This window comes from Trichoderma breve, chromosome 3 (assembly GCF_028502605.1).
Source record: "Trichoderma breve strain T069 chromosome 3, whole genome shotgun sequence".
NCBI lineage: Eukaryota > Fungi > Ascomycota > Sordariomycetes > Hypocreales > Hypocreaceae > Trichoderma > Trichoderma breve.
The window spans coordinates 5,030,170-5,057,350 of record NC_079234.1 but is presented as its reverse complement, the minus strand read 5'-3'; the positions used below and the strand labels follow the sequence as shown (position 1 = coordinate 5,057,350).

Below are 27,181 nucleotides of genomic sequence, written 5' to 3'. Positions count from 1 at the left end.
GTCATCAAAATGCCTCCTATCTAGCCAAAGAGGTGGCAGCCGCAGAAAAGAAAAGCACGAAAAAAAATATATATATAACCCATCATATCTTGCTTGCAAAAATGACGCTCTCGTTCGTAAATGATAACAAAAACTTGGCTACCAAACGCCCGGTATAAAGAAACGATGTATCCATAGGGTAGGGATGCTCCTCTCTATGTAATAGGAGCTCGTCGTCAGCAAGGAACTGCATGTCTTGCCCTATTCACAACAGTCAATATCATGTCTTGCAGTTAGTCCGATGGATATTATTCAACTTACAGTCTTCTCCGTGGAAAAGCTCTCTCAAAGCCTGCACCATTTCCACCGCTGCGGGGTCAATCTCGCCCTGTTCGACGAAGCTATTATCGAACAAGGGATTGAAGCTCCTCGTATTTGCATCCTTTGTATGTGTTTGATAAAGATGATGAAACTGGTACGCAAATTGTTTGAAAGGCATGTTCTCCAGTTCCTTGCAGGTATCCAGAGCTAGTGATCTCTTGTATTTGGGAGAATACTTGTTCCTCAGGTCGATTTCGTTCTGCGATACGACGAAGTTATCTGCGGCGGTTTCAACAGCCTCCATGAAGAGGCAAAGGACGAGGAATGATGCAAGACACGGTGCCCATTCCCGTCGAAGCTTCGGCTTAAGTGACTTGGAGAAGAGTTCAAAGAGATGCTGCATATCACGCAAGATGAGCTCATCAATGAGAGACTTGATTTGCCGGGCTAACACTCGGGGAGTGACCCAGGGAGTGTTCTGAGGCACAAGGCCAGTCGGTTGGAGAGAGAGGATGGATTGGCGAGTTAAGCAGAGATGCCTGGTCATAACGTAGTGCATTGTATAGATTGAAAGAGCCCGTTTGACCATGGTAGACTAATTCACAGTGAGTTATTCTCCCCGCCGTACGTTGGGTAATCATTCGTTTTACTTACATCGGACTTCTTTGCAAAGTTTTGTACGATGGAAAGAATTTTGTTAGGAAGCCTGGTGGACCTGAAAGAATCGGTCAACTGATCCGCGAGCAGCGGCTCGTTCACAAGGGCTTGGATATAACCCTTGGTCAGCTTCTTCATTTCGTCTTTTTGTGGCCCCTTATTGGCCTCGATGCCAATGGGTGCCGACCCCTGGGATTGGAGATCAACATGGTCTTCGCCGTTGCTCAAATGCCAGTGTTGTAGGACGTCACACGTCTTGGCCGTGAAAAACTTGGCTTGAAGTGTCAACGTAGTTGCGAACCGTGGGCCCGAAGAAAGCTCAACATTACAGAATTGTTCTGCTCCATTGACTGTGAAGCCCTCAACATTCTCCGTGATGAAACTAGCCATGATATCCTTCTTAAAGTGCCCACGAATAAACTCGGGGAACAAGACAGGCAAGAAGTCTTGAAACTGCCAGCACACCACTTGCGGAACCTGGAGCATCAGCTTCTTGCAGTGCTTGCACGGCCTCTCTTTGTCACACTTGACCTTGCGGCTGTGACAGCAGAAGCATGCGCCCACCCTCCGAACCTGTAGCGCACTCTCCTTTGTCTCGTTTGCCAGGGGCCCCTTGCGACCTTTCTGTGTCGTCCTCATGGCCTCGAAGCACTCAAACGGATTCGGTTTGCCAGCACGGGCACTAATCGTTGTTGGCGTGACAATGACAAACTTGCTTCTGGAAGCATCGCTCTTGTTCTTCTCAACTTTTCCGCCAATTACTTTGCGTATCGACTTCCCGGACTTGCTGCTCGCCTCAGACTTGATGGCAGGCGACCTGGGACTCGAGGATGAGGCGGTGCTCAGTTGGCTCGGCGAAGAGATCATTTCCTCGAACACAAACTTGTTTTCGGCGGCAGAAAGACTGGGACTGGTTTGGTTCCATGGTGACATGCTGGCATCTGAAGGCAGTGACTGAAGAACGGTTTGCTGAGGCAACGACTGTGACGCCGGACTTGTCTGATTCATCACCGAGAAAGAGTCGACCGGGAAGTCGTTCATAAAGGGGGTAAGATCTGTGTATATCCATCAATATCAATACAATTCTCTACACTCTCCACAGGTAAACCCACCGTTGAGCTCTTGCGGCTGGAAGTTTGCCGTGCCAGACGGCATAAAGAGATACTGCTGCGGCGTCATGAACGGAGCATCGCCCTGCGAAAAGCTTGCATCTGCACTGCTAGGCGGCCGCTCAGCGCCATTCGAGAACAGGTCCGCGGTTACAAACTCGGTCTCTTGCTGATATGTGGTGCTGGCCGGAAGGAAGACTGTAGGATCCATATCTACCATGGATCCTGGCGAAAGCCCGCCCTGGGATGGCGTGGAAACATGACCGACGATGGCGAAGCCGTTTAAGCTGCCACTTGCAGGACTGGGGAGAAATCCGATGGACCCGGTAACAGATGCACCGCTCGAGTAATCAATGTATTGCCAAGATTCATCGGTGTCGCCATTAGAATCGAAGTCGTATGGTGAGGATCCAGCGTGCGGGGAGGCGTTTTTTGAGGTGACGGAAGCCATGGCGAAGCGATTATGCTTGTATATTCGCCGCGGCAGTCGAATCAGATGAGAGAGAAGGGCGGGTTAATGGCGTTGCGCCAAGTCGTCGCAAAATCGCCGTTCGTGTAGTCGGCACTCCGCAGCTTGTAAATCCCGGGGCTGCGATTTGGTCGACCAGACTCACTCCATCTATCTAGCTCAACTGCGAGAGTGTATCAGAGATTCGGGAAAACAAAAGATGCATCAGCGACAGCGATCCGGCGAGACCCCAGTACCGGAATTAAATAAAATAAATCAATCAATCAGCTGTCAAAAACATGTTCATGTTCGGTCGCAAAAACAAAACCCAGCACAGGCTGACCGTTGCTGTATCTCATGGTGTCGCAGCGATTCAAGAGCCATCTGGCGCTAAACCGGAATCGAATACCGAACCGCTTTGCCATCGATCGGATGCGACGCCGTCATTGGCGGCAGGTGGTGGGGCTAACGGCTGCTAGAGAGGCCCAGCCATTCACAGGGCAGCTCCGAAGCACATGCATGGCCCGTCCCAATCTGGAACTTGAGCATGTGTATCCGTACCAAAGTATTTTGTATCCAAGGTAAGGTACCCTACAGGAGCTTTGGAGTAATGAGTTTTGGTTTATATCATGGCTAATGAACTCATTGTGGTTGTTGTAAAATACTAATTTCTACATGTTATTAAAAGAGCAGAAACTCTACATTAGGATACAAATGTCTACTCGCTCGCATAGCAGAACGTAGGTCGTGATCCCTGCATCTACATACAGCTAACACAAATATCTTCCTCAGCGCTATACAGAGGCAAAACCACTCAATACCGACAGTCTAATCGAGACACCGAGCCTCTTAGATACTCACAGCCTCACCTGATACTCGTGTTGTGTCGCCTCGCCTCGCCAGCTTCAAGCAAAGATTCTGCCTTGGATGGTCCGACTTCTCGAATTTGCCCAGTCCAAGACTGCCATGACATGGTGCACTCCTCACTCGGCTTTCTAGCTCAGGGCACATCACTAGCAGCCCGTCTAATATTCTTCATCAGCCGTTTGTAGCAGCGCCCGCTTAGTACTATTCTAGGTTAGCTACGCACACAGACCAAATAATAGCTGTGCAATGGCCAATTCTACCCGAGAGCTCACAACAACAGTATTGACTTCATATATACAGACATGTATACTCATAACTGCCAAAGCTCACTATTTTACTTGATTTTAAGTGACAAAACTCCCGACATTATAAAGCAGCACCAAACTCCAGTTAATACTGATCTTTACTCCATACAGTTACTCTCCCGAAACACATCATGCATGGAGAAAGCACGAACCATGCCCATCGCCCTAGATCAAGGCCTTGATTCGAAGGTCATCTCACAGCATGTGTCCCCAGTCATTTCCATTCATTGGTCCTGCTCAACTCGTTATCACCAAAAAAATGCATAGAGCACGTATCTCTAACAGTACAAAAGTATTACAGTCCAATCGCAACCCCCAACAATGACACAGCTGCCTCGCATATGCCTCACCCGGCTTCCCCTCCCTCCCATAGTGCCCACGCAACCTTTGCACTTCTCCCTGCTTGTTTCTCTCGTCAATGCAATATGTAGAATGTAGAGTTGATAATCATAGCACACCAATGCAGGCAATGCAGTAATATGCACCGGATTCTCACACCGACTGGTCAATTCTCAAGTACCTCATTTGTTATCAAAGCAAAATGTGGCTGCAAAACTCGTTCGCTGATGATGTCTGAACAATGAATGGAAGAGTGTCCTGCCAGCTTCCAAAATGCAAGGGCTACCATGACACGAGCCATACTTGAAAGACGTTAAAAAAAGACAAGTATAAACAGAAGAACCAAGAGAAAAAGAAAATCATCGTAGCCAATCCCAATACAGCCTGTCAATTTACATTGCTAAAGCAGGCCGCCTTAGAGCGCAACTTTTATGTCTACATATCGTCATCATCATAGTTGGATGCCCGTAGCATGACTCGATTTTTTGTGAACTAACTCAACTGGTCAGTCATGGGCGTGAGAATAAAAAACAACCTTTGTAGGAATGGTGGCATACATGAGTATTCGTTTTCTCGTTATTCGTTTTTTGCGTTGTGAGGGAACATGAAAAGATAAAAAAGGAAATCATAAATCATTTTCAAATCTGCAGTCTCATGATAAACGTGATCATTAATGCCAAAAAGAGACTGGTAGAGATGGGGGAGAAGGCTTAGGATCGGAATCGCGCGCTGGCACGCTCCTGAATCTGCTTCTCCGTTGAAACGTATAGCCGGTCGAGATAGTCCATCGCCGACGCATCCTTCAGGATTTTAGCCACCTGAATTCCAGCAGAAATGAGCTGGAGGATGTTTCGATCATCTTTCAGAGGGCGGCTCTGATGCTTGGCAGCATGCCGCATCTCGAGTGAGTTCTCGAGGATGGTGACAAACTGCTTGATTTGTCCATTGTAAAGGACTCTGGCGGGAATCCGTCTCTTGGTGGCAAGCCTCTTCAAAAGGTAAACCCACTCGGTCCACTCGCGATCCTGTGGCCTCTCTACGGGCCTCATGTCTTGAGTCAACGGAATTGGGAATTGGTATTTGGCCACAAAGTCATAGGCGCATTGTGATAGCCGGTCATTGACCTGGTTGAGAACGTTATCCTGCTCTTGCACGTGAAGGTTGGTTGGCAGATGCGGGAGCTCTCTCTCCTGCATAGCAATAACATCGGGCGGTGGGCGTTGCAAGAATTGATGCGGGCCATCAAACTCGTCTCGGTTCGATGGTCGTCGCTGCGATCGAGGTTTGTTGTTTTGTTGCTTTGGCTTGTTGGTGGGAATGACCATATCCAGTCCATTGTCCAATGAATAATCGGACAGGCTAGGGGACGCAATGATATCATCAACAGATCCCGTAGGCGAATACCTGCCTTGTCCATCCCAAGCAGATGATCTGCTGCGCTTGTGGGATCCATATACTGAGTTGGAGTAGACCGAGCTGGAGCAATTGTTTGTCATGGGAGGGGAACGAGGAACATAGGCTGGCTGGGTCGACACCGCGGGTTCGATTCTCGTGTAATGACCATTGGACGGTGCGGGAGGGCTGTCAGCCCATGGATAGGTGCTAGACGAGAGATTCAGGCTTCAAAAAGACACTGTTGTTAGCTTGGCATTCGTCAATGGGTTCCGTTGTGGCCTATCTTGTCTCACCTAGAGATGGGATAAAGGTTACCCGCCAGCCTGCCGCCATTGTATGGCTCGGAGAAGAGGCTACCACTCGTGTTAGTCAACTGGGGTTCTCGTAATTGGCTGGTGATGATCATTTCGCACCTGCGAGGCGGGTTCCAGTGGCCGTTGGAGGCGGAAGGCATGTTGTAAGCAAATCCTGGCTGGGCCATGTTTTCAGGGCTCATAATGTAACGGAATACGTCCGGGAGTGGTTGGATAAACAGACAACAAGCTGAAACAAGAACAGTATATATATGCCTGCTTTAAGAAAAACAGGACAGCAAGGGGAGAGAATGCAAAAATTCAAGTTAGGCAAAAGGGAACGCAAATGAGTTCAAAACAGCACTGGTTGAAGCCTGTAGAGTCCGGCAAATGCAAATCCAGAGAGCACCTTGGGCATTGGTCCTATTGCGAGCAATCCAAGAGGGGGTTTCCAAAGCTTCCCGAAGGGAGATCCAAGGGGAAAGCGGTATTCCGAGGAAGATGAAGGTCTGGTCCTTTGGGTCTCTCTCACAAGGTGAGCTATAGCTATAGGCGGTGTGTTGGAACAGCCAAGGCGACCAATCCAGAAAGGCCAACTTCAAACTGGGCTGTAGGTCCCTGGGGGTATGTAAGTTGTATCAGGCACTAAATTCAGTGCGAAGGCCCGAATCGTCCTTTGAGGATCCAATCTTCCAGGCAATAGAGGAATAGACACTGCTCGTCTAGGCAAGATAGACCTGTCAGACAAATGCTTCGTCAGCCCGGAATGGACACGCTTTATGTACTATGCATGGTCAAGCTCACTGGCAGTTGAGCACTCGTTAGTCCCTTCAGGGCAGAGCAGGGCAGCCCCGGTCTCAGTCGATCACTAGCGATGCTCGGGTTGGCATTGAGAAGCGCGAGGAACCCGCCGGAAAAAAACAAAGAGAGTGAGGAGAGGTGCGGGAGGCAAATCGACAGGCACAGCCAAGCTTCGGTGCGGTGCGTCGTGGCCTCTTGTTTCGTCCCAAGTAATCGGGCGCCTACGACTAGATCCGGGGTCAACGGGCCCGCGCTTGTGAGGCAAGGGGAAGCTCTTCATACGTGGACTCGTACTTGTAATGTGTTCTTCTGCGTGCTTCTCTTCTATGCTATTAGATAGTAGTTGTGTGCCGGTGGAGCGCGTTGTGGACGGCGGGAGACGTCGGTGGGACGAGGTGCCGTATCAAGGTCAAGGGTGCGAGCCGAGAGCTAAGGAACGCTGCAACCAATCTGTGGCTTACAGCAAATGATAGTACCAGAGTGGCAAACTCCCGAGGCTGTTTCATGACGCGGGTGATGCTCGCCAACCTGCTTTTTGGAGGAGGAAGAAGCAAAGTTGATTCATGGATCTTGTCGCCTTGCAGGACCAGGACCTGGACCTTGAGGAGCGAAGCACACGATCGTGGGGTAAGGGCAGGCTTTTTGGTTGGGCTCCGCTGATTGTTGCCCAAAGGCGAGCCGACGCTCAAAGTAGTCATAGCCGTTGGGGTCCGGAAATGAAATTGGAGGCAGGGAAAAGGGCGATGGGGAACCGGCAAGGGAGCGGCGGCTTTGGTAGGCTGATGCGAGCTTTGGGCATCAAAATTAGGCTGCACCCGCTCCCAGCCCAACCACATTGATCCGGACCGCTGCCCACTTAGATCAAGGCATAGGCCACACGCGATTGGAAACATTCATGCGGCCAGAAGCAAGTGACGAGGGATTCAGCCGAACGCCCGCGTCCAAGGCAGGCAGGGTTGGCAGGCAGGCAGGATATCCTCGAGCTTCTCTGAGACAGACTTTGCAAGTCTGGGGTAGAATCGGCCAACCCGGCTGAATTCCTACATACCAACATGAACCTAGCAGACTCGTGCTAGCAGGAGGAGGCAGCTCCCGGCTTTCACGTTGGCTGAGGTGTATGCATGTCGTTCGCACGCACATCCTATGAGATGAGAGAACCTAGGAGAGGGGGGATGGGAGAAGGATGGAGGAGAAATGCCAGGCAGTAGTGCTGGTACGGGTAGTTCAGGTAGTTCAGGTAGTTAGTGCTACTACCAGGTAGGTAGTAGGGGAGAGCTCAGAGCTAGGTACAGCAAGCTCGGAGCTGGTCGATTGGGCAATTGGGATTGAAGCTGGATCGGGGATAAGCGAGGACGCGCGACAAGGTCTGGTCAAGGACATGGATGAACCCGTTCATGGGTTATACAAAAATCGATCGCAATTTCTCGACGGCCTCTAGAACCTGCTGGGTACCGGGAGCAAACGAATCGACTAACACCAATCCAGGTGCTCTGCAAGGTACCAGGCATGTACTGTGTTGTACTTCGCTTCGTATTGACGGCATCTCTGCCATGTGCTTGGGATGACTTCAAATTCGTACGACTGCGTATACGTAGATAATCTACCAATTAATTACTTCGGTTTCGGGTCACGGAGCGGATAGCTGGTCTACTCTACCAGTACCTTGCAGAAGAGAGGAGAGCTCGAGATTTCTCCTAGTGCATTGCTCACTGCAGTGCGTGAGCACAGTTTCTACTAATAGCAGCACCCGAAGATAATATGGCTTCATGCCGCTTTGAACTACCCAAATTGCGGAATACGAGAATCGCTACCTACGAGTACGTGCACATGTCATACGGAGCACAAGCCCGAGCACCATCCGAGACATGTTATTCTAGAAATCTTGGCCAATGCAAATGAGGAGCCAGACAATACGAATCAACCAGTTAGTACAGGTAAAACCTTGACAGCAGGTCTCAATCAACCGCCCCGGTTACATCCGCCAAACCTTGTTTTCGGTGTGGAGCGCCGGACAGGGTGGATCCAACTTCAAACGATCGGCGGCCTGGGCAGCAAGGGATTCAAAGAGACAGCATTTGATTTCAGCTCTCCGTATAAAACGGAATTTGTTAGTGAGATTCCGGTGAAAAGGCACACTCGTAATAGATGTGGCTCAGCAACCTGTTCGCAACCAAGACCCGAATAGCAATAGTCCAGGGATGCCGAGTATGAAGTTGATGGAATAGAGAGATCGGCATGAACGGGAAAACAACCGCTTGGCTGTAGTTAAATTGGGTAGCCACTTCATCTACCCATCACAATCACGCCAAGCAGCCCAATGGGCTGATTCCAGCGCTTCCAAGAAAGAAGAAAAGAAAACAGAGCACCCTTCTGATAGTACCTATTTGTACGGAGTAGTTTTAGGCATCATAGAAGATTCTATGAAGCAACTGTGAAATTGTCTGGGCATCTATCGAATGCCCAACTCGCCCGTGTCCGGTGTGAAGCTGGCGATCCAATATTCCCGTGGATGAAACCGAGCATGCTTATGCGCACAGCACTTGCTGCATTTCTGCCAGAGGCGGAAGGTATTATGCCAACAAAGAGATCCGATAGGGCCTTTTATTTCATCTGGTGTTTCATCTGGCGATGAACCGTCCTGCCTTTGTTACAGGGCGCTTATGGGGGAAAGGCTCAGCCTCTCCCATCGAAATGGAGCCGTAGGGCCAGTAAGACGCAGGAATCGCACCGTTGCTATTAGGAATAGCATCCTTTTCCATTGGAAATCCGGAAGCAGCTACAAACCCTTTCGTCCGGCTGGATTTGCATGTAATTTCATTGATGGCTTTGAGTTCCAGAAATCCAGACTGAGAACATATATCGTCGGCGTGTTTTGTTTCTGCTCAATTCCAGAGAGGGGGAGAGAGGATGGTTCAGATAGCAAGCGGGTAGATAACGCTGGATTAGCTAATCCAGCCTCGTGGGCGGTCTCGACTTTGTATCAACTTCAGCCATGCATATCCAACCCGTCTCGTCAGCTTCTCTTTTATTTGAATGGCTCACCTGGCACCGCACGGTGACGAAATGGCTGGACGAGTGCATAAAAACGTTTCTGCGTGACCATGACCGCGGCTCTTTATTCGTCTGCAACGCTCCCTGCCTGCATGCCAGCGCATCTCGTCTGGCGACATTCTGGCCGCTCGTGCTGATAACCCCGCTTCCAAGACTCTCTAAGCGGCCAACGAGAGGCCCGAGATGCCCTCAAGCGGTCCACCATGTCACAGCTTCACCATGTCGAGAGCAAATGGATGGCCACCGTTTGGTTCGCTTGACACGACCTTCGACAGCGTGTACAACGCATGGACTGATTTAGCTGCTCTTGGTGCGGCTTCCGGCTACAGCGGAACGCGCTCTCGTCTTTCACGAGGAAAACACCACACCCGAGTTGTTTTCTTCGCTCGGGGGTGGCCCGAGATGACTCCATACTACCTCGACTATGCCTAGCACTGCTAGCTACTGACCAGGGATGATTTCAGCCGCTCTACTCTGAACAAGCGCCCGTACAGTTCTCATGGGACTGGCAATTTAACGGCAACAAGCACAAGCAGTTGCTTCACAGCCCGTCCCATTGCTCGAGTTTTTCTTCTTCTGCGGCGAGGCAATATATGGCCAACAAAGCAGCCGCAGCGTCGCCTCACCGACCGGCTCCGCCCTGCAGCTTCAGATACCAAGGAGAAAATTTTTCGTTGGTGCCCGCCTACTCGACAATTACTGCACTGCTGTGTTGTCCTGCAGCCATCATCACTACTCATCACATTGCACGACGGCGCTCGTCATTGATAGGACCCTGGTAGACCTCCTGCTCCACTAAGTCCATTCAACAGCCAAGGAAGAGACCCGGTCAGCGCCAGCACACCATGCAGGCCCCTGTAAAGCGAGCCTATCATGCTTCATCATGTCGCGCCAGCGCACTCCTGCGGCCAGCACAGAGGCCGTTACGGCGGCCGTCTATTGGCACGCGGAGTGGTGAGACATCCTGGCAGCGGGGGTGTTGCTTCTCTTCTGATCGGGAGTCAGACTGGACCGCAACGATAAAACCCGCAGGGCCCCCTCGTTGCCCAACGTTCTCTCTTGATTCTTCTTTCAGCCCAACGGTTTCTGCCCAAAACATCCTTGAATCCCTCAAGACCGCCTTTTCGCTACTCAATTGTATCCACTTGCAACCCCCCATCTCATCAGTCAGCCGACGGGAACTGCAAGCCATTCCAAGGAACCGTTTTTTGCCTCCTACATCACTTCGATCTTCACCGTCAACTTATTCCAGGTTGACCTGCCGGATCTCCCATCCAGGGCCTGTTCACAGATTCCATCCGGGATACAATGACAGTTGCTCTTGTGCCTCACCAGGCCACCATGCCTAACTACACCAACGTTGACCTTAATGAGGTCGCTTCGCTGCCCAGGTACTGTTTTCTTTATGCTCAGGATATTGCGTGTTTTTGTTTCTTTTGCATTTGATCGGTTTGCTTTGTTTGTTGCACATGTTGAGCGAAAATCATGTACTTTTCTTTTCTCTGTCAGCATTGTCTTGCCGCCATGAAACCAGCCACAGGATACGTCCCGGATGCCAAAAAGCCATGGAATAGCCACGCGGACCTTCTCACACGGAACACAAATCTTTTGGAACAGGACTTGTCCAGCCGGGCAAGGAAACAAATAAGAAATCAATGATATATATACTTTTTGGCCTCGTGCCAGCGGTGAGTACGGCCCGCCATTTGAATTGAAGCGACAGGTTTTCGACACCTTCCATTGGCCAAATGTTTGCGTGAGCCACGTGTATACTGCGGAGAACCAACGGAGCCCAAGTAACCTCTGGACCGGACCATTGAGCGAAATCGCGGACCTGCTTTTCTGGATCTCGGGATTACCCTTCACCGCACGACTACGATTGTACAGCTGGCCATAAGCGGTCTACACGTGGACCTGAACGAAAATGCAGTTTTATTTGACTGCGAACGCAAACTTGCAGAAGCGGATCTTTGACAACTGGCCTTACTCTGAGCTGGACCTGCTTCACCGACTCCAGAACAAATGGATCCCTCGACTCACGTGTCTGGACCTTGTTGGCCTTTCGACTCGAACTGTATGTGCGACTGAATTTTCTTGTTAGCTTTGTTTCAATTGCGCTGTCTTTTGTTCTCCTTTGGCCTGCCTAGCCTGGAAATCACCAATGTCGAACCAGAAGACCTTGACCTGGAGCACTGGATACGCCAACACTTTCGCACCATTGGAGCTGGAACCCATTATGCACACTAGTCGTGGACTTATGAGGACTTGCTGTCAGAATGACTGCCTCTTTTTTTCAATATGGCTCGGTTTGTGTGACCATGTAACCCCCAATATACCATCCGCCCAGCTTACTAACCCCCAATTGTAGGATCAAAGTTGACTCCCAATGCCAAGTTTTAACTTTCTTTTCATGTTGTGCAATTTTGGTAGTGGTGAGAACAGCACACTAACCTGACTTAGCGACTTCAGCTACCCCCAGTCATCCATGGCTTCGACTGCCCCTGCCATGTTTTCTTTTTCTCACACAGAACCATCGGCGGACCATATGAATGGTTCGTCATGGGGTGCAAACACAGAAGGGCCACAGACCTTACATGATTACCCGGACAATGGATCATCGCACTCAGGAGATGCCGAGGAATTTCTTTTCACATCTGGTCATAACTCACCTAGGGGACCAAGACTTGATCAGGCCCAACCTGCTGATGTGGCATGGACCGCCGCTCCCAAAGCAGTCATGTCCATCGCCTCCGGAGCCCAGGCTATGTCTCGAGCTAGCTCGAGCCGCTCCCACGTCTCTGCTGTCTCACAGACGCAGATGTCTAATATGAGCGTTAGAGGTAATGCACAAGTTTTCCGGAGTGGACCTCAATCTACTGGCTCCATGGCCGGAATGGATTCCTGTCTGTTGCTGGACTCAGATGCCCACGGTGTTCAATCCCAAATGTACCCCTGGCACGACTACTCTCTCGAAATGAACCTTGGCGCCGAAAATGTTGCTTTCCCCGTCCCCAACATGAACCCTCTCCATTTGGTTCCTTCACAGATGCACCTTGCCAATGATGCCATTCCGGATACGTCATCCCCCAGCAACTGGGACTGCTTTTCTAGCTCCATCTCCAGAACTTCCTCCCCTGCCACTATTGATGAAGCATGGCAAGCTGCTCCTTTCAGCCCTGAAACCTCCCCCGAAACTTGCCCATCACCTAGGTATGTTATCTTCCAAGCTGGGGACGAACAATCTTCTTACCGGCTTGGTTCGTCTAGAGACAGAAAATTCCACATGATGACGGAGCACAACGTCTCCCAGTTGGAAGATGCCTCCGCTCTTCCTCAAGCCTATACTGCCCGCCGACAGGGAAGTGAGGGAGAGTCTGCCAGAGATCATGCCTTGTACAAGAACGTTTCTCCCCGGGAGGACGGTCTCTTTCACTGCCCTTGGGAAGGCCAGCCAAACTGCAACCACAGGCCCGAGAAGCTTAAGTGCAACTATGAGTAAGTTGGATCAACCCGCGTCTCATTCTTCTCTCATTCTCTTTCTTGGAAAAGCTAACACTCATTGCAGCAAGTTTGTTGACTCTCACTTGAAGCCCTACCGCTGCAAGGCTGAGGCTTGCGAGGGTGCCAGGTTTTCTTCCACTGCCTGCCTTCTTCGTCACGAGCGTGAAGCCCATGGTCTGCATGGCCACGGCGATAAGCCTTTCCTTTGCATGTATGAAGGTTGTGAGCGATCCATTCTTGGCAGCGGATTCCCGCGTCAGTGGAACCTTCGGGACCACATGAAGCGAGTTCACAATGATCACGGTAGCGCTGGTGCCTCCCCTACTGGAGCTGCTCAGCAGGCTACCAAGGGACGGAAGCGCAAGTCTGACGCTGAAGCCCAAGGCTCTCCCAGCCGCAAGGCCTCGATCAAGTCGATGCCGGCCCCAGAGCCCAAGCAGCCTCCTGTCAAGCCTCTTATTGAACAGTGGCTGGAACAGCGCAAGGCATTGGAGGCGTTTGTCCAGCGCATGGACAAGCCCGATCTCCAGAGCCTTCAGCACATTGCGGAGGCCCAGAAGCATCTTGAGGTTATGGTCAAGATGGCTACTGATGCGACCACCGTCACCCCCAAGACGGAGATGCAATCCGGTCGCCGATACTTTTAAGGTGTCGAATGCAAGTTGGTGATTCTCTCGTTTATATTACGCCGCACCGGCGGCTTTTTTTCTATGTCTATATACATACACAGGACGGCCGCTCGCGTCTTTGAAAGACGCTGAGCTCACCGGGAAATGACTCCCAAGGGACGTACCGCGAGTAACAGTCTCGCAGAGTGGGTTACGTCCATCACGGACTGCTAAGCCGAGCAGGGCTGCTGGACCAGGGTTTTTCTTCATGTTACTTCAGTGTTTTTTCTCCTTATGGATGGATCAAAAGCATCGTACTTGTTCTGGTTTGAACATTAAAAAGTATTGGGTTTGGAAGGGAATGGAAGGGTTTGGGAAGGAAAGGAAAGGATAAACAGCGTTTCTGTTCTATTTTGCTTTTTGATTTGTTTTGTCAATACCCACGATTTATGACCCTGTTTAGATTTTAGATGCTTGTTTTTTGAGCATGCACATTCGCTCAACCAGTTTCGACTGGCAGTTGTTTCCTTAGTTTAGCTTTTTACTTTGAATATGTTTTCATTGTTTTATGAATGAATATTGAGCAGTGCTACTGGCGGACAATTCCTCTACATCCTCTAATGTTATGTGATATCTCTCCAGTATATGTTATCACAACCACAAATCTCTAGTATCTGCTGCTTTAGCTACATTTCTCTAGTATCTGTTATTGTGAGGTCACCCGCCTCTGCCGTAAGTACCCGTACATGCGTTGAGAACTGGTCTCCTAGCTCGTCAAGACAGCCATCAGGCATCAAGTTGGTGCAGCTTATATCTCGTGCTGCTGATGATTGGATGAATACATTATACAATGTCAAGTGTGTACAATGTTGTCTCGCGAACTACGTAGTCTCATTGCGTCCACGGGTTTCTGTTTGCAATTCTAAAGCGCAGTGTTTGGGGGCCAGAAAATTCTCATTGACGGTGACATTAGATTAATTAATGAAGAAGCATGGGCTAGTTATAACTGTGTTAGATGGTGGGTACAGAGGGATGTTGATTATATGTTGTGTGTTAGGGTAGCTTGGAGGGGATATGGGAATGAATTCGCACAAGGGGAGAGAGAGGGAGGAAAAGGGTGTGGACGGTGATGTAGATAAGGAGGTTGTTATTCATAACGTTCAAACTCTAGATACACTATTGGACTGAACCCGAGCTTGATTGAAGCCTGATCGCTGTTACTTTTAAGGTATTACTACTCGATTGCTTCATACCTCACTATGTCATGTACTTGTGCAAGTATCATCAAATAGATAGGTACTAGATAGATGAGCATACTGTGAGTCCAGTAACTATCCAACAGACCCCCCGTGCTTTATTTAAATCGGCAGATATGCATCAACTATATGGCCACCAGACACATGATGCTCGCATTCCAGCGACAAGTCGGGTAGAGCTGAGACAGCCGATGGTGGGGCCGAAGCCAGCCAACGAAGTCTGCCGGATTTCGGCGCATTTGCGGCATAAAGCTAACGGAAGTGGAAAGCTTCCTGATGCTCGATTTACCCCTCCATCCATCCCAGCTGCGTTTTCCAATCCTCACCTAACACCACCAACGAGCTTCACCTCTTAGATTGCTGTTTTTGGCATTGAATATCAGCTTTATTTTTTAGTTCTACCAACTTTCAATACAGTCATCATGGCTCGCAAGTTCTTCGTCGGCGGCAACTTCAAGATGTGAGTTTTATTCGTTGCTTGTTCTTTTTTTATCGAACCATCTCCCCGCCTCTCTTCAAAACAACGCAGGGCTTGGGCACGGAGAATTGGAAGCAGAACGATGCTAATTGATGCCTGATATCAGGAACGGGTCCATCTCGTCCATCAAGGAGATTGTCGAGAACCTGAACAAGGCTACTCTCGACCCCAATGTCGGTAAGTGCTCGCCCAATGTCCCTTGGCGGTAGCTCAACCTCAGTCGAGAGATTCCGATCGTTCTAACCGCCTTGTTCTTCTCGCTCTAGAGGTCGTCATCTCTCCTTCCTACCTGCATCTCCTCCTCGTCCGCGAGAACCTCCGCGAGGGCCTCGAAGTTGCCTCCCAGAACGTCTACGACAAGCCCAATGGCGCTTTCACCGGCGAAGTCTCCGTCTCGCAGCTCAAGGACAGCGGCATCAACTGGACCATCCTGGGCCACTCCGAGCGCCGCACCATTCTCCGTGAGAGCGACGAGGTTGTCGCCCTCAAGACCAAGTACGCCACTGAGAACGGCGTCAGTGTGATCTGGTGCTGCGGAGAGTCCCTGGAGGAGCGTGAGGCCGGCAAGACCATCGATGTCGTCAGCAAACAGCTCGCCGCTCTCAAGGCCCAGATCTCTGACTGGTCTAAGATCGTCATCGCCTATGAGCCCATCTGGGCCATTGGCACTGGCAAGGTTGCCACCACTGAGCAAGCTCAGGAGGTCCACAAGGCCATCCGGGAGTGGCTCAAGACCAACGTTAGCGACAAGGTCGCTGACGAGACCCGTATCCTTTACGGCGGCAGCGTCAACGAGAAGAACTGCGGCGAGCTCAGCAAGCAGGCCGATATTGACGGCTTCCTCGTCGGCGGTGCTTCCCTCAAGCCTGCCTGTAAGTCGAAGAATCCCGACCTATTATCTCATCTGCCTTTATGCTAACATTTCTTTAGTTGTTGACATCATCAACTGCCTGAAGCAGTAAATGGGTTCTCATATATAGGGAAAACAGAACTCGGTAGAAAAAAAATTGTGCTGTGGAAAGGAAAAAAAAAAGCAATGAGGCTTCTGCATGGAGAATAGAAACCATAAAATATACCCAAGTCTCTCCATATGATTGGGACTGATTTTACATCTGTGAAGGCATCATTGCTCATATATAGCGTAGTGTCCTATACTGTTCCAGCAACCCAATACCAGTGCTTCTCTATGCGGTTCATCCAAATACAAATACACGGACATCATACATAAAACCCATCATGAAAAAATTCGCTCAAATTATACAGCCATACCCTTGCCGTGGTACGGAGACCAGATACCTCTGACACTTGGCTTGGTGCTGAGAACAGCCTTGTTCGTCCGCCTCAGCTTCTCTCCGCTGGCATCTCTCAACAGTTCCACCTTTTGAAGAATCTCGTACGGCGAGAGGTTGCGCACACAGATTGGCTTTGTCCGTCCATTGATGTAGTGGCCGATAATGACAGGATGCTTGCCGGGTCGCGGGGAAACGGCGAACTCGATCTGTGGGTTGGCGGTTGCGAACTTGGGGAGCAGTGACTTGATGAAGCCGCTATTAATGACATTAGCAGATGTTTCCCAATTACCGCTTGGCACATTGATATTGCCTACTTCATGCCCTTGGAGCTGCCCGCCCAGTCGCAGTAGTGGAGGTCCAGTTTCTTGCACTGAAGGACAAAGGCCCCCAGGCCATTCTGGCGTTCCCTGTTAGTCTTTTGTCGCCAAGTAGGAACGTAAATGAACTGCGTACCTTGCCATCTGCAATGACTCGGAGCGCCTTAACCGTCATCTTGGATGTGATGTGAATATTCCAGCCAATATTCTCATGATCCAGCTCGCAACATGCTTAGCGCAGCATCAAAATTCAATCAGTTCACTTCGACACTCGTCCTGATTGGGACTAGCGTCATCCGGCACAGCTCCGGCAAAACTATGTCTCAGGCATCGCCTGAGCTACACGACAATTTATTGCTGCCAGAAGCGCGCAGCTTGTCTCGCATTCGCACTCTCTTGCCGCAAGCAATCAGCCGCAGCAGGGCATCTCCATCTGTGAACGCCAGAGCCCGCGGCCTCTCCAGCAAGCGACATCTGCATTTTCTGTGCATCTCTGATTGATTGCAGCCGCCGCGATTCGCCTGCTCCTTCGCCATGACCGACAAGCTCCCCCCTAACTTGTTGGCGCTCTTTGCCGCGCGACCGCCGCTGCGATGGGTAGAACCCTCTGACCATGCGCCTGAGAAGCGCAGGACAGCTCCCATTGGTGGCCTCGCCGCTTTTCTGCCCGAGCTGCAGAAGTACAAGGAGACGGATGACTACAAGCCTACCGAGAGCTGGCTGGAGATGCGCGATCGGAAAAAGCGAGAGCAGAAGGAGGCTGCTGCAAGCTTGGTGACCGAGGGACCAAAACAATGTATGGATGAAGCCCCGACTGAGCAGGCCTAGCATCTCTTTGTCGCGAGACTAACTTGAGCTGATAGTCAAACCCAACGAGGATCCCAACATCCGTGGCGATGCCTTCAAGACTCTCATTGTTGCCCGTCTCAGCTACGACGCTGATGAGCGTGATTTGGAAAGGGAGTTTGGACGGTTTGGTCCCATTGAACGTGTTCGTATTCTCCCACTATCATGTAGTGCATCTGCTCTGCATATATTCTGGACGCTAAAGCTGACTTGCCACAACAGATTCGCATTATTGTTGATACCCATGCCCACGAGAAGCCTAATAAGAAGAAGAAGCCACACAGGGGTTACGCATTTGTCGTTTTTGAGCGCGAGAAAGACATGAGAGGTAAACAAACCCCAAACCCCTTCCATGCTATATGACCATCCGATCCAATCCCGGTGGATATACCTCGAAGATGTGGCCCTCAAGCTTGCCCATCCGTAGAAGCATACCACGAGACGTTCAAAGGCCCTCAAGCTTGCCTGTCTCACTCTTGCCCGCTTTTTTTTCCAAATCGTGAATATCTTTTCTATGGTAAGAGTTGCTAACAATGGCGTCTGATGACGCAACGATGAATAGCTGCCCTGGATGCTTGCGATGGTATTCGCATTAAAGACAGGCGCATCAAGGTGGATGTTGAACGCGGCAGGACTGCCAAGAACTGGCTGCCTCGCAGGTTAGGTGGCGGCCTCGGTGGCCGAGGCTATACTAGAGCAATGCCCTCTCGTCCTGGCGGTCCTGGAGGCTTTGGAGGAGGAGGAGGCGGAGGCGGCGGCGGCTTCCGTGGCGGCTTCAAGGGAGGATTCGAAGGTGGCCGAGGAGGCCGAGGCGGTTTCCGTGGAGGCTTTGGTGGTGGCCGTGGAGGTTTCCGAGGAGGCGGTGACTTTGGCCCCCGAGGAGGCGACCGAAACGGCGGCTTTGGAGCGCCCAACGGAGCGCCATCCGGTCCTGGAGGATTCGACCGACGAAATGGAGGTGACAGGGGCTTCTCCGGTGGTGGGTATGAGTCTCGTGGTGGACGCTCATATGATGACAGATCCGGCGGTCACCGAGATGGCGGCGGTCGATATGGTGATCGTGATCGTGGCGACCGCGGTGACCGCGATCGTGACCGAGAACGTGGTGACCGAGGAGACCGTGGCGACCGAGACCGCGAAGGACGCCGTACTGGCAGCAACATGGAACCCATTGGCCGCAGAGAAGGTGGGTATCGTGACAGGGACAGGGACTACGATCGCCCTCGCGACGATGACAGCCGGAAACGAGGATACGAAGGCGGTGGCTACGAAGATCCCCGGAAACTGCGTCGCTACTAAGGCTGGAGCCCGTGCAAGTCGACTCAACTTTCGACATTTGGTGGGTAAACTAATTGTTTGACGAGTTTCCTTCGCATCCTTTCTTTCACCTCACAAGGGTAAGAAGCCTGCCGTCTTCCACCAGCACAATCTCAGACCTAAGGATCGCCTCCCTCTACCCACCTTTTACCATCGTACACTTGTCTTCCTAAGCTAGTAGCCCATGAATCTTGGACCTATGGGTAATAACTCCCCTTTGTCTTGTTTCCTGTGGCTGGAGACCATCACTATCAATAACTGAGCACCAATCAACTGTCAATAATGGACAGGAATCACTTAATAATAGGGACGAAGACGAGAAGTGTTCTTCTCGCAATGTATTATAGCACATTTGGCAGGGAAAACAGCTTGAATTTCGGGAGCTTCAGGTAAGGTCATAGGTAAGCTCTTGTGACCGACTGATTGCAAGTATGGAGGCAATTTGCTTTCTTTCTTTGCGACAGGGGAGTTTTTAAGGACTTTTTAGCCAGCAAAAGAGTAAAAGAAGAAGTTAAAAAAAAATTAGGGGAAAAAAAGAGAAAATAGTTTATATGCCCTTTGATGTGTATTTGTATCAATGCGCGAGCGAGAGTGTAGATGAAAAAACTCTTGGAACAGCACTAGCGAAAGACTCAGACGCAAAATTATTTTTTGCTTGATCATCATTTCAGGAGCATAAGCATGTATATATCATGTAAGTATGTCCTCCATCTTTTTGGAAACCCTGTGAAGAACCTTGGAACGCCGAAATACCCAAACAACCCGTTGCTGGTATATGTTGTATGCGCACAGAACATTTCTACCAAAAACTACAGCCACCAATACTGGCCAGATGCCTTACTCCTCCTCCTCGACGCCATCCATGGCGGCCTGGTCAATCTCTGTTACCTCGTTGGTCGCAGCGCTCCAGTATCTATTGAATTGTTAGCAAACAATGCCATTTGGTGGTCTGTAGACCTGTAAAGAAAAGAAAAGCAGAGACTTACGCCAGAACCTTGACTCTGAACTCGCTCAGACAGACATCAAAGAGCTTCAACAGCCTAGTCTGCCGTGAATCGAGCACCTCGCCCTCCTTGCAGATCGTATAACCCTCACCCTCACCATTCTCGTCGCCCAGAACGACCTTGCCCTTGACCATTCTCGTAGGGACGCCCAGCCTCCGCAGCTCGGGCTCAATGGTGTGCTGCAGCGGGATGTCGTTCTCCTTGGGGACCTCGCCGGCCGTGGCGTACACGACGCCGGGAGGGATGGTGAAGGTGCGGGAGGCGGTGACGCCGGCGCGGGCAAAGTCCACGGGGGAGATGCTGTTGAGGTAGTCGAGGACGGTGTCCACGGGGCGATTGGTCAGGAGGAGGCCGACGGTGCCAGTGATGTGCGGTGCGAGGCCCTCGATGCCGGGGACGATGGCTTCCTCGGCGGTTTGGCCGAGGGCCTTGGCCATAAGTTTTGTCTTGCCGAAGAAGAGTCTAGTTTACCAAGCCAATTCGTTAGTTATCATGAAAGGGGGGTTTTCCCACTTGGCATCATCTTTAAACGGGGTAGAGGTGCAAACGTACCGGCTGTCGGAGAGCTCGCGGCGGACATCCTTGAGGTAGTTGTTGCGCATGTTATCCACGTTGAAGACAATGCAGTGCTGGTACTCGGGAACCTGCTCTCGAATGTTTTGGAACAGCTGGTCCTTTTGCTCACGGGTCTTTTTGGCGACCTGGGTGAGGTGGACGACCTTCGCGCGCTTGGACTTGGGCATCTTGTCGGCTGAAAAAGGACGCTGCTGAAATAAAATAAACTAGAAATGCGGGTAATTGAAGAAGAAATAAACAAGGTAAATCTGAGGAGAAGTAGAGGGGGAAGCGAATTGGCGATTTGGAGGTTGTTGCAAAAGCTCGCAAGTCGTCCGAGGTTGTGGTTTGGGGTTCTTTTTTTTTTTTTGGCCCTTGAGATTTTTGGCTGGCGATAAGATTGCAAGAAATTTTATCAAGGTGGACTAAAAAAAAATCCAGGTGTGCGGAAACACCCCGCATTGCTCACCGAGAATTTGACCAGGGACGGATCTGGGTGCGTGCAGTTGTTTTTTAAGGTGGTATTTATCACTGGGGAGGTAATACTGGGGTATATGTGATGCAAATTCGACAGCTTCAATCGATATTTGCTGCTGCATGAGGTGAAAATTGGATGATTAATATGTTGATAGTACTGAGCGTGTATGATTGTGTCTACGCGTAGAATTGACATTGTTATTGTAGTTAATTGCATTGGTTGACGCTTGAGTCTTCTTACTTTAGAAGACAAGGCATTGCATTACCAGTCCCACGCCCCTTCAACGACATCTTCACGTCAGAATTCTTCTCTTCTATGTAATATTATACCACTAGCTGGATATCATTTCACTATCTCATTCACCGGTCAGGAAGCGAACCAAAGACGATGCAGTTTTGCTTGGCAAGCGCCAGTCTAGTCGCCCTTTGCTTTTGCCTTCATCTCGCTCCCGCATCCTGGACTGAGACTTGCATGGTGGAACCAGGATGGCTGCGGACTATTACAAGTCCTAGTCTGACTGTCGTCCATGCCGTACGTAATACTAGGAGTTGTGATGCGCTGTGTCTCATGCAAGGGGTTGCCAACAAAGCATTGAGAGGCTGAATTGTTTGGCTGTTACTTGTTGGCCTCCCAAGGCCATCCCGGCAGGTTGCATTTCCCAATCTTGAAAGAAGCCATTGCTCCTTTCAACCACGAACAACAGCAGCCGTCATCTCGCCACACTCTTCCACAGTCTCTATCTAGACCAACAAAAAGTTGCCAAAAACAAAAAAGACAACGTAAGACGCACCCGTGCATGATGTGATGCGTCCACTAGCACGTAAATCTGCACATCCCAAGCAAAAGCAGCCCCGAAAAGTCCCCCGCGATACTAATTCCGTTCCGATGGGCGACTTGCGCACGGGCCATGCGGCGTTAGGCGACTGACCCCAACCAAGTGCCTATTTTTTCCTTCTCCCACGCACGAAACATCATAACGGCAACTTCAAAAGAAGCTCCGAATTCTTTTTCTCTCCTGCACCCGTGCAGCCCATCGCCTCTTCTCTCCCTTTTCTCCCTCCATCGCCCACGGCCTCGCCACCCCGAACAGAAATCACCACTTCACCCGTGAGCTTCGCCAGCTTCTTTATCCATTGAACTCGCCCCGTTCCGGCTCGCAATTCCCCTCCCACTTGTGCATCGATTTGTTTGTCATCCCACAAGTGCCCGCAGCTCCTCCACTCGAATCGCCTCAAACTTTTTCCCCTCCTTGTCGATCATCGAACAATTGTTTTCTCTTGGACTAGCATTCAGCTTGTGTGTCGAGACGGTCATTTTCTACTCGTTAATTCTTCTCTTTGTTCCTGGATTGCGTTGATACCCAACTTCGACGTGATCGCTGCCCCACGATAAAACTTCAATTTCCCCACGCCGTTGGATCTCTCGAACATTATTTTTTTCTCTTTCTTTTTTGGCCCGGCTCTATCCTCCAATCATGGCTACCAACGGATCATTCGACCAGCCCGCGGTTACAGCAGGCCCTGCTGATACGAGCGCTTCTGGAAACAACCTTTCCAAGGATGAGGTTGGCTGGTACTTTGTTGAGCAATACTACACCACTCTGAGCAAGTCGCCTGAAAAGCTGCATGTGAGTTTATATCCGATTCTCCCCGGTGACATCCTTGCGATACTAAGACGAATTTTTACATAGCTTTTCTACGGTAAACGATCTCAATTTGTGTCTGGGCTCGAGGCTGAGGTTGCCAACGTCTCTGTTGGTCGTCAGGTAATGGCTTTTTGTTTATTTTTTCCCCCTCTCCACCCACTAAATAACCTAAGCTAATTGTGTACCTTATAGCCGATCCAAGAGCGTATCAAGCAGCTCGACTTCCAAGACTGCAAAGTCCGAGTCTCCAATGTCGATTCCCAAGCTTCATTTGACAACATTGTCATCCAAGTCATCGGCGAAATCTCAAACAAGTCCGGAGAACCCAAGAAGTTCGTGCAGACTTTCGTTCTCGCCCAGCAACCTTCCGGCTACTTTGTCCTCAATGACATCCTGAGGTACATCAGCGAAGATGAGGAGGAACAGCCTGCTGCTGAAGCCGAGCTGGAGGCCCCTGCTGCCGAGCCTGAAGTGGCTGCTCCAGAGGTCCCTGCTCCAGTCGAGCCTGAGTCCGTTGAGGAGGAGGCCAAGGTGGAAGCCGTCAATGCTGACGAGATCGACCAGAAGCTCCAGGAGGCTTCCAAGGTCAACGGTACTGATGCTGAGGAACCTGTTGTTGCTGCCGAGGTCGCCGAGGCTGAGCCGGAGAAACCCGCCCCGATCGATGCTGAGACTGCCGCCAAGGAGGTCGCCGAAGAAGAGGCTAAGGAGGTTGCTGAACTTCCCAAGGAGCCCAGTCCTACTCCCGCCGCCAAGGCTGCTCCTCAACCGGAGACTGCTCCTGCTAAGCCCGCTGCTCCTGCTAAGCCGATGACTTGGGCTAGCCGTGCCGCTGCCGCTGCCGGCCCGCGACCTGTTGTCCCTCTGCCCAAGACTGCCACTCCTCCCGCTGCCGAGCAGAACAAGGCTCCTGCTCCCGCAGCTGCCCCTGTGGCTGCCCAACCCGCAGCAGCTGCTGCCCCGGCAGCTACTCCTGCTGCTACCTCTGCTCCCGTTGCTCCCGCCGCTGAGGCTGCTAAGGAGGCTTCTGGGTGGCAGACTGCCGGCGCTGACTCTAAGCGCCAAAACCGACCCCAGTCTATTTCTGCCAATGCAGCCGAGAAGGAGGGCACAATGGGTTATGTCAAGTACGTCACGGAGAAGGTCCAGGATGCTGATCTTCGGAGCGCATTGGCCGCTTTTGGCGAGTTGACCTACTTCGACATCAACCGTGCTAAGGTGAGATTATTTCCCTAAATCAACAATTGGACATGCTAGAATAGGCCTTACTGACTCACGTGTGTTAAGAACTGTGCCTTTGTGGAGTACAAGACTGTTGAGGGTTATCAGGCCGCTCTGGCTGGCAAGAACCTCACCGTTAACGGCGAGAACATTGTTGTCGAGCCACGACGACCCAAGACCGCCGGCTTTGCTGGTAACTTTGGCCCCGGCCGCAGTGCTTCGGGCCGTGGCCGTGGTGGCGCAGGTGGCCAGAATGCTAGAGGCAACTTTACCGGCCAGGTTCGCGGACGAGGCGGTGCTGCCCGTGGCCGCGGTGGTGCCCAGGTTGCCAATGCTTAGAGAGCACATGCTGCCTTAGGCGTTATATAAACGAAACGTCGAGCGGCGAAGGGAGAAAAAGAAGAAGTGGTTGTTGCATCAATACCATATCCCGGCCAATAAGGAGGCCAGTGGGATGGTAGCATGAAGATTTGCGAGAAACGGAAAACAAAACAGAATCTGCAGATGCCAGAACGGAAGCGGAGGAAGCTTGGAGATGGGACTGGATTCGACCCAGAGCCCTCCTAAAAGTTATCTGTTCTATTTTGGAGGTGGAGTATAAGCAAGCCCAGGCTGGCGTCATATTTTTTTCATTTTTTCATCATTGTTTCATTTTTTTTTCTCTCATGGCATTGTTGGTATGGTTGCATCGATTCCTTGCGATCAGGGGACTCACGGACAGAAAATAATACCGGAGAGGTGGACCGTCTGGGGAGATTTGGAGGATCATTCGTGCTTTATGTATATTTCAAAGGGAAAAAAGGGGGGGGCTCTGGACATTGTTTCGGCTGCTGTCATCGGTGGGCGGAGCAGTCCTGGTTGGCATGGCGCATGGCGATGGGTGGTGATATTTTCCTATTTCCACTTGGGCCTGGTTGACGGAGACGTTCTGGCAGAATGTGCGATGGAAATGGAGAGATGTATATTAGGCAGTTAACGCAGGATGCAAATAAGGTATGCCATGACTTGATGGTGTTATGACTGCATTGGCCTGGCTTTACTTGAGTTGTTCTATTTGTTCTGTGTACTCTAGCGGTCCAAATTGTGACTTGGGAATTGCAGAGGATATCAGTAGATTGATTTCACCTCGACCTGGTTTCTCAGTTCTCATCAGACATGGATGATGACTATGCTCTTTGACCTATCTTGATTCAAGATTGAGAGCATATATACACACACGTCTTGTGAACTCAGAATGTGAACGAGAGAGTAGTATCATGCCCTGTAAGAAACAAGAACCGAGCCGGAAAGATGAAGCAGGGAGATGCCATAGTATCTGAGACTGTGATTGCAAAGTTGACAACTGTCTGTCTATTGATGAACCACATGGATGTCTGAACATACTCGGCCTCTACGGCTCGGCGATAGAAGTGCTACCGGAAGATTACCGAAACACGGCTGCAGTTGTACAAGGTTGTGTATAGTAGATTTCGATGCCTTCCGCATGAGTACGGAAAATGGAGGTATCTTGGAAATGCTACCGTTACAGCCGACACGACAATGTAGTACTGTGCTGTAATAAGCATAAAATATCAGGCGAGGCGAAGTCCGATGCAAGGTTTTCTCCTTTGAGCTGAGTTTTCTTTGCCGAATGGACGTTTCGTCTCTTGGCAACGAAAAGGTTCGAAGAGCTTCGAAAGTCTCGTCGAGGTAAACGAAGAAGGCAACCAGCCCCTTTTCTTTGTATCAATCGTTGACGAGACCGCCGTTGCTAGAGATCTAAAAAGCCCGTTGCAGAATGGGACTCGCTAACAAACATACGAACAGAGAAACGGCTTGTCATATTTCGCTTTCAAGGCTAGGTGTCTATCATACGATTGCCCATATTACATGGCAACACCCAATTGCTACGGCACGGCTGGTTTGCCCGAATTATAATGTTTCCTCCGTTGAATGATGTCGGGGTATAAGAACACATGTAGGCTATAAGCGCATAGCGACGGAAGTGAAGGTGTAGGCGAAACCAAAGAAAGCTTGTGTCCAAGGAATCATCACACGAGGGTGAACGAAAGAGTTACCTGGCATGCCGACGATTGATTGGATTTCGAAGCCTCGGAGACAATTAAAAACCTGCCCACTTGCTGCTGTACAATGCAGCCCCTACCTTGTAGCTATACGATGCAGACATGGGGAGGGTTTGGTGTTATTTGTTTACTAGACATACTCCGTTTCCCTTGTTTTTCAACTGCTGGCCGTGTTTGTATCAATGGATGGATACCTACCCGTTGTTTTCTGACTCTCATCTCGTCTCGCAAAGTGCAAACCAATTATAGAACCCATTGGATGCTCGACAAACCCAAACAAGGCAACGGGGCCGAAGCCTTTTGTCCGGATGATGTATAAACAATCCCTGGCAAATCCCGTCAATAGCCACGGCTAGCCTCGCAGAACGAACATGATCAGCCGTCTTCTATTCCTTAACAAACATCAGAGAAAAAAATAGTTATACCCATAATGGGAATATTCTCCATTTCGTTGGCCTTCTGGAACATGAACTATTTTCTTTGTCTCGAGTCATTCGCTCAACTTGGCCGAAGAATAAAAAAAAAAAAGAACATTCCATAGAAAAAAGGCCAACGGCGGGCGAAAAAAGTTCCCGCGGGCGCTGCTTCAGCCCGAGTCAAGCTTCGAATCTCTTACGTACTGGAATCCCTACATCAACTTACACGTGCGAGGTTCCGAACAATTTGCTTGTAAGACAGATGGACCAGCAAGAAAAAAAAGAACCAGACCCTTGTTCACCCACCTAATCTGAAGATGGGCCTGTGTACCTACGAGTATAATAATATAAACATTTGTAGCATCGGACAGGCTATTTCGCCGCTTTCGTCCAGACGTGCCTGGGAGCATGGGACAAATTAAGGAAAAGCAGGGCAGAATACGGCAACTCTAGAGTATTATCCAGTAAGGGGATACTCGCTTTAGGAAGTTGAACAATTTGTAGAGTATACTGGACTGGGACAATGGCGAGATGCGAAATGCGAAATGCGGACGCGAAGAGTGGAGATTGACTGCATCGTCGATTCTTTCATGATGCTGGACAGGGCAGGGCAGAGCAA

General features: G+C 50.5%; 8 protein-coding genes across 8 annotated transcripts; 4 read left to right on the top strand and 4 right to left on the bottom strand.

Annotated features, from left to right (window-relative positions):
- Positions 1–82: 82 nt before the first annotated feature.
- Positions 83–2,517, bottom strand: T069G_05940 (uncharacterized protein; the record flags this gene model as incomplete). Its single annotated transcript, XM_056173150.1, has 4 exons — positions 83–240; positions 301–895; positions 955–2,012; positions 2,070–2,517. 4 exons carry the CDS (start codon positions 2,515–2,517, stop codon positions 83–85), a joined length of 2,259 nt encoding a protein of 752 aa, XP_056030008.1.
- A 2,218-nt stretch (positions 2,518–4,735) lies between these two features.
- Positions 4,736–5,916, bottom strand: T069G_05939 (uncharacterized protein; the record flags this gene model as incomplete). The annotated part of the gene is made up of 3 exons (XM_056173149.1): positions 4,736–5,645; positions 5,714–5,779; positions 5,834–5,916. 3 exons carry the CDS (start codon positions 5,914–5,916, stop codon positions 4,736–4,738), a joined length of 1,059 nt encoding a protein of 352 aa, XP_056030007.1.
- A 5,947-nt stretch (positions 5,917–11,863) lies between these two features.
- Positions 11,864–13,713, top strand: T069G_05938 (uncharacterized protein; the record flags this gene model as incomplete). The annotated part of the gene is made up of 4 exons (XM_056173148.1): positions 11,864–11,871; positions 12,035–12,775; positions 12,833–13,060; positions 13,131–13,713. The coding sequence occupies 4 exons, from the start codon at positions 11,864–11,866 to the stop codon at positions 13,711–13,713; spliced, it is 1,560 nt and encodes a 519-aa protein (XP_056030006.1).
- Positions 13,714–15,352: 1,639 nt separating this feature from the next.
- Positions 15,353–16,370, top strand: T069G_05937 (triosephosphate isomerase domain-containing protein; the record flags this gene model as incomplete). The annotated part of the gene is made up of 4 exons (XM_056173147.1): positions 15,353–15,390; positions 15,515–15,585; positions 15,675–16,280; positions 16,339–16,370. The coding sequence occupies 4 exons, from the start codon at positions 15,353–15,355 to the stop codon at positions 16,368–16,370; spliced, it is 747 nt and encodes a 248-aa protein (XP_056030005.1).
- A 293-nt stretch (positions 16,371–16,663) lies between these two features.
- T069G_05936 (mitochondrial ribosomal protein l51 / s25 / CI-B8 domain-containing protein) lies at positions 16,664–17,192 on the bottom strand (the record flags this gene model as incomplete). The annotated part of the gene is made up of 3 exons (XM_056173146.1): positions 16,664–16,955; positions 17,015–17,097; positions 17,154–17,192. 3 exons carry the CDS (start codon positions 17,190–17,192, stop codon positions 16,664–16,666), a joined length of 414 nt encoding a protein of 137 aa, XP_056030004.1.
- A 359-nt stretch (positions 17,193–17,551) lies between these two features.
- On the top strand, positions 17,552–19,162 carry T069G_05935 (RNA recognition motif domain-containing protein; the record flags this gene model as incomplete). Its single annotated transcript, XM_056173145.1, has 4 exons — positions 17,552–17,813; positions 17,881–18,008; positions 18,086–18,191; positions 18,426–19,162. 4 exons carry the CDS (start codon positions 17,552–17,554, stop codon positions 19,160–19,162), a joined length of 1,233 nt encoding a protein of 410 aa, XP_056030003.1.
- Positions 19,163–20,017: 855 nt separating this feature from the next.
- On the bottom strand, positions 20,018–20,927 carry T069G_05934 (ribosomal protein l10 domain-containing protein; the record flags this gene model as incomplete). Its single annotated transcript, XM_056173144.1, has 3 exons — positions 20,018–20,093; positions 20,167–20,646; positions 20,737–20,927. The coding sequence occupies 3 exons, from the start codon at positions 20,925–20,927 to the stop codon at positions 20,018–20,020; spliced, it is 747 nt and encodes a 248-aa protein (XP_056030002.1).
- Positions 20,928–22,691: 1,764 nt separating this feature from the next.
- On the top strand, positions 22,692–24,422 carry T069G_05933 (nuclear transport factor 2 (NTF2) domain-containing protein; the record flags this gene model as incomplete). Its single annotated transcript, XM_056173143.1, has 5 exons — positions 22,692–22,844; positions 22,908–22,982; positions 23,055–24,080; positions 24,150–24,276; positions 24,328–24,422. 5 exons carry the CDS (start codon positions 22,692–22,694, stop codon positions 24,420–24,422), a joined length of 1,476 nt encoding a protein of 491 aa, XP_056030001.1.
- Positions 24,423–27,181: the final 2,759 nt, after the last annotated feature.